This window comes from Salmo salar, chromosome ssa15 (genome assembly GCF_905237065.1).
Source record: "Salmo salar chromosome ssa15, Ssal_v3.1, whole genome shotgun sequence".
Taxonomy (NCBI): domain Eukaryota; kingdom Metazoa; phylum Chordata; class Actinopteri; order Salmoniformes; family Salmonidae; genus Salmo; species Salmo salar.
In genome coordinates this window covers 74096583-74103278 of record NC_059456.1, presented here as the reverse complement: position 1 = coordinate 74103278, position 6696 = coordinate 74096583, and the positions used below count along the sequence as shown (strand labels likewise).

At 40.4% G+C, this 6696-nt stretch overlaps 1 protein-coding gene across 1 annotated transcript; it reads right to left on the bottom strand.

Moving 5' to 3' along the window:
* Window positions 1–1419: 1419 nt before the first annotated feature.
* On the bottom strand, window positions 1420–5806 carry LOC106572149 (WAP four-disulfide core domain protein 18-like). Its single transcript, XM_014146041.2, has 4 exons — window positions 5711–5806; window positions 4713–4844; window positions 3573–3709; window positions 1420–1768 (listed from the first exon to the last, which is right to left on the bottom strand). Exons 1-4 carry the CDS (start codon window positions 5790–5792, stop codon window positions 1766–1768), a joined length of 354 nt encoding a protein of 117 aa, XP_014001516.1. The 5' UTR covers window positions 5793–5806; the 3' UTR covers window positions 1420–1765.
* Window positions 5807–6696: the final 890 nt, after the last annotated feature.

Here is a 6696-nt window from a genome sequence, read left to right as displayed (position 1 = left end):
ATGTCATTTACAAAATAGCCTCCAATACCCTACGCAACAAACTGCAGTCTATCACAGTGCCATCCGTTTTGTCACCAAAGCCCCATATACTACCCACCACTGCGACCTGTACGCTCTCGTTGGCTGGCCTTCGCTTCATAATCGTCGCCAAACCCACTGGCTTCAGGTCATCTACAAGACCCTGATAGGTAAAGTCCCCCCTTATCTCCGCTCACTGGTCACCATAGCAGCACCCACCTGTAGCACGCACTCCAGCAGGTATATCTCTCTGGTCACCCCCAAAGCCAATTCCTCCTTTGGCCGTCTCTCATTCGAGTTCTGTGCTGCCAATGACTGGAACGAACTACAAAAATCTCTGAAACTGGAAACACTTATCTCCCTCACTAGCTTTAAGCACCAGCTGTCAGCGCAGCTCACAGATCACTGCACCTGTACAGAGCCCCATCTATAATTTAGCCCAAACAACTACCTCTTCCCCTACTGTATTTATTTATTTTATTTTATTTTGCTCCTTTGTACCCCATTATTTATTTCTACTTTGCACTTTCTTCTACTACAAATCTACCATTCCAGTGTTTTACTTGCTATATTGTATTTACTTTGCCACCATGGCTTTTTTTTGCCTTTACCTCCCTTATCTCACCTCATTTGCTCACATTGTATATAGACTTATTTTTCTACTGTATTATTGACTGTATGTTTGTTTTACTCCATGTGTAACTCTGTGTTGTTGTATGTTGTCAAACTGCTTTGCTTTATCTTGGCCAGGTGACCGGTCCGCTCCTGATCCCTGGGATCTTCATCTTGGTTGCGGCTGGAGCCGTGCGTCAGGGAGGGGGTACTGTCACTTGTGCTCCTTCTCCGGCCTCTAGGTCACCAGGCTGCTCGTTATGGCGCACACCTGTCACCATCGTTACGGTCATCAGCACGTTATGACACTCACCTGGACTCCATCACCTCCTTGATTACCTGCCCTATATATGTCACTCGCTTTGGTTCCTTCCTCAGGCGTCATTGTTTCTGTTTCAGTTTTGTCTGTGCGGTGTTTGTGTTTCTTGTTTTCTATTATGTTTCCTTTATTGATTAAATCACTCACTCCCTGAACTTGCTTCCCAACTCTCAGCGCACATCGTTCCACAAATATGTATAAGACCGTTACATAGTATATGTAGTATAGGTCTGTATAAACTACTTTACTAATCATCAGTTAAGTCTTTTTGCGTGGCCTCATCTAAAGTGTGGGCTACTTATACTTAAATACTAAATACTTTCTAAACAATATGTGTAAAACACATGGAAATTAAAAACAACAAAAAAATGTTTTAAGTGAAAATTGGCACTGGTCTGAAGCCGGAATATTAAGGATATTCACATGAGCACCACATGAGTCTCAAATAAACCCCTAAAAAACCAAGCACAGGTGTTCAAAATCTGGTTTTATTCAAATTCAGCAATCCACGTGAGTTTGTCAATTCACAGAGCGTCCATGAAGTTTGTCCAGTTTCCATAAAAGCTATGATTATTTTTCATATTTATTATTGCATAAAGTCATCAGTTTTCATAGACATAATTGTACATGTAATAATTAGAATTTTCTAGTTATTTCTTATAACTAATAAGAATTTCCAATAAAGCTTCAATGGCTCACTGCAGGCGTAGAATCAACATTTCCGGAAACACTTCTGTTCCTCGGGGCACTGGCCATCTTTGTAACAGTACTCGGCACACATGTAGGTCCCCTTGGGCAGGACACAGCGACCGGGCTTCACTATGGTAACAGAGAAAAAGCGGTCAGTTATACAGTAGAAACATAGGTGTTATAGGAATTTCCAGGTTAACAATCAAGAAAAGCAGTCGCAGGTAAAGTCAATCAAATCTATCCATAACAAATCTATCCATATAAAATGTATATGTAAAATGTATATATATGTATATGCAGCAGAAAAGCTGTAAAACCCCCAAAATGTTTGTGTCCTCCAAAGAGGTGGATGGGTTAATAGTAATTATTTTTTATTTAGAAAAAAATTATATCCAGTTTATTACAAGTTGCAACAGGGAAACACTTCCAGCACAGAAGCAGAGAAAATGTCTAACTGGCATCTTGGAAACATGCCCTTTCTACTCTAATCAGACAGCACCAAATGTTCTGTAAACACCAGCTCTAGAGGCTTGTAGGAAGTCAAAACAAACAGGCAGTGACTTTGTCAGCTGCTACAGAATCACACAATGTTGACAGAATGTCATCAATACAATATAACAGTGAATAATCAGTGTGTCCTCGACCCTTGTACCTCAAGTCTGGCGTCAATCTCTATCAACAGATATGAGAACAATCCATAACATTCAGCATCAAGTCCAGTGACCATCAACTCACACCTTGAGTGTCACAAGTAGAACACTGGAAATCATCTGTACACTGATTCTTTCCATTAAGGTATTACTATTACAATGAGTTGGAATTCTGTTGGTGGCCCTTGACAAATTGTCAGCTTAATGTTCTGTGAATTGCTGTATCGTAAGAAACGTATGTTGCTACTCCTCTGAAGTCTCAGCCTGATATTCCCAAAATCCTTTTCCCTGAAATATACATTTGTATTACTTGATCAACAACAGCGTGTTACACACTGACTGAACACAACATTATGAACACCTGCTCATTCCATGACAGAGACTGACCAGGTGAATCCAGGAAAAAGCTATGATCCCATTTTGATGTATCTTGTTAAATCCACTTCAATCAGTGTAGATGAAGGGGAGGAGACAGGTTAAATAAGGATGAAGGATTTTTAAGCCTTGAGACAATAGACACATGGATTATGTGTATGTGCCATTCAGGAGGGTGAATGGGCAAGACAACAGATGTAAGTGCCTTTGAACAGGGTATGGCAGTAGGTGCCAGGCGCACCAGTTTGACTGTGTCAAGAACTGCAACGCTACTGGGTTTTTCATGCTCAACAATTTCCTGTGTGTATCAAAGATTTTTTACATTTTTTATATATTTTACTTTTTTTAGCTAGGCAAGTCAGTTAATAAGAACAAATTCTTATTTTCAATGACGGCCTAGGAACAGTGGGTTAACTGCCTTGTTCTTAACGACAGATTTTTACCTTGTCAGCTCGGGGATTTGCTCTTGCAACCTTTTGATTACTAGTCCAACGCTCTAACCACTAGACAACCCTGCCGCCAACAGTCCACCAACCAAAGGACATCCAGCCAACATGACACAACTGTGAGAAGCTCTGGAGTCAACATGGGCCAGCATCCCAATGGACTGCTTTCAACACCTTGTAGAGTCCATGCCCTGATGAATTGAGGCTTTTCTGAGGGAAAACGTTTGGTATACTCAGAGTGTATAGATGTTGCACAACATTGGTATATACTCTAAAGACCTGCATGGATCTTGGAAATCTTATTAATTTAGTGTCTCAGCTCTAAAGAGAGTGTACGTGAAACATATATCTCTATGTGTATGAAATGTACATTACAAGCTCCATCTTTCTTGTTTCCAGAGTAATGCAGCAATAATGAATGCAATGAATGTGTGTATCTGTCACTCTGGGACCATATCCTACCTGTGTAGGTGCAAAGCAGTCATGCCCACATCCATTGTGGCAGCATTTTTCATCATTGGGGCAGTCACTGTCATTGGAACATAACTCTGCACATATCCCCATGCCCCATCGTCTACGAGGGCACACTCCAGGCTTGTCTTTGGGAGAACACAATTTGAGCAGACATGTCAGGGAACCCGACTTACCACAAAGAGACATGAACATGGACACAATTAGACTGAACCATTTTCTGAAAATCAGTCATATTTGTGTGGAGATGCTTACGATAAATGTTAGCTGCTACAGAATCAAACAGTGTTCACAGAATGTCATCAGTACAATACAACAGTGAATAATCAGTGTGTCCTCGGTCCTTGTACTTGGACATCCAGTCTGGCGTCATTCCCTTTCAACAGATATGAGAACAATCCATAACATTCAGCATCAAGTCTAGTGACCGTCAACCCACACCTTGAGTGTCACAACTAGGATACTGGAAATATTGTGTATTACATAAACTGTATACACTAAATGTTTTGTTAATCACTCTAAACTAAATATGATCTTTAGCGATCTTACATTTCCCCATTACAAATAGGTTTATGGTAGCAACTTGTCAGCCTACTGTCACGCCTTGACCTGAGAGAGCCTTTTTATGTCTCTATTTAGGTTTGGTCAGGGTGTGATTTGGGTGGGCATTCTATGTCCGTGTTTCTATGTTTGGGATTTCTTTGTTTCGGCCGGGTGTGACTCTCAATCAGGAACAGCTGTATATCGTTGTTGCTGATTGGGAGTCATACTTAGGCAGCCTGTTTTTCCTTTGGGGTTTGTGGGTAGATATTTTCTGTTTAGTGTTTTGCACTTGCCGGAACTGTTCGGTTGTTCTTTTGTTTTGCTTGTTGCTTTCGTGTTCAGTTGTACATTAAAATGACGAACACTTACCACGCTGCATTTTGGTCTGATTTCTCTTCCCCTTCATCCGAGGACGACGAAGACCGTTACACCTACACTGACACTTCCCATTGAAGTCTTTCTATTATGTGACTTCTTAATTGAGTGTCTTAGCTCTAAAGAGAGCTCCAGCATTCTTGTTTCCAGAGTAATGCAGCAGTAATGAATGCAATAGATGGGTGTATCTGTCACTCTGGGACCATATCCTACCTGTGTAAGGTGCAATGCAGACATGACCACATCCATTGAAGCAGCATTTTTCATCATTGGGGCAGTCACTGTCATTGGAACATGACTCTACACATATCCCTATGCCCCATCGAGGGCACACTCCAGGCTTGTCTTTGGGAACACAATTTGAGCAGATGTCAAGGAACTCAACTTACCACAAAGAGACATGAACATGGACACAATTAGACTGAACCAATTTATGAAAATCTATCATGTTTGTGTCGAGATGGATTTGACGAATAGGAATTTGCATCTCTGGAAAGTTTGTAGGCCATGCTCCAAGTAATTTAGTGTCTAATTAATAGTTTTGGAGACATTTGTCCCCAATCATCAATGTTTCCCCCATAACACCCATGAAAATGCATGACAGCCTTCTGAACACTCACAATCTATTGGTTCAAATATGTAGGTTGAAAACATTGTATGTTAACTAAAAAGGCTGTGCAACTGGTTACACACAGACACACAAATAGTGCTTTTATGATGCCCAAATTAAAATTTTGAGTTAAATGAACATATGACACAAGTTGACAAACACATCATTATATGTTGACTTAATTTTTGCATATGTTTTGTCAAGTTGGAGCTAAGTTTGGGCCAACTAAAAATGTTGAGTTCAGGTCACACTTTTATCTAGAAGTTGAATAAACTGAAAAAGGCTTTGGAACCACTTACTTCATAATAATTAGTTGAAACAACTAGAATTGTTTTTACAGTGTATGCGTAAAATGGCCAAGGGTAGGCTGGATTGTTTCAAAGTCATAAGGGTTGGCTTGTATCTCTTAGTAAGGTAGCAACAAAATAGTTTGCAAAGGGGCTATGCACAATTATAGGCTATTGTTTATAACCACTTAGGTAGGCTATAACACCTAAGTCAAGTGTAGCAGGCTTCTTCAAAAAACTAATCAAATTGTCACAGTTTGTTTCATGACAAATAATGACAAATAATGCAAAGTAGGCAAATTAGAAGAACTCACCTGTAGCAGAGACTATTTTCAAATCTACAAATGCCAACAGAAAAAGAACCAAAGCCCAACGCGCTGACAAATTCATGTCCATGCTGACTTCAAGACTGTTACAGCAAATGCAGTCCAAATCAATTTCATAGAAGAGGAGGAGACCATAATATGTATTAACCTTAGATGACTGACAGGGGGCCCTGCTTTGAAGCCACCGCACAGCCATTTTGGTACTCCTCCTTCATTGTAAAAAAAAAGCTAGAGAAATGCATTTATTAATGTCTACATTTGTTTTTTGACAAATATATTCTATTACAGACACCTTAGTGTATACATGAAAATGATATTCATTGAACTGAACATGAACATTTTATATTTTGAGAGTGTTAATGTTACTCCCCCACCACAACAAAGAATTACTTAAATACATGAAATTGTATCCTTGAAACATTTTATTGAAATATTGTAGAATTCCATTCATTCCTATGGAGTACTGCTCATTCTGGGGTGTGCCAATGTGGCGGCCTGTGGCTTCAAAGCCTCTCTTTCGCCATTACTGTCTCAGGGGTCGTAAAATGGAGACCAAGGCGCAGCGTGTAGAGGGCTCATTCTTACTTTATTTTAGGAGAACACTTAAACAAAATAACAAAACGACAGCCAACAGTTCTGTAAGGTACTCACAGAAAACGGAAAACAACTACCCACAAACCCCTGAGGAAAACAGGCTGCCTAAGTATGGCTTCCAATCAGAGACAACGAAAGACACCTGCCCCTGATTGGAAACCATACCCGGCCAAAACATGGAAAACAAAACATAGAAATAGAATACTAGAAAACCCACATAGAAACAGAAAACCCAAAATACATGCAAAACAAACCCCCCTGCCACGCCCTGACCATACTACTATGGCAAGTGACCTCTTTCACTGGTCAGGACGTGACAGTACCCCCCCCCCCCGAAGGTGCAGACCTCGACTGCACCCAAACAAAAACCCAACAAAAAC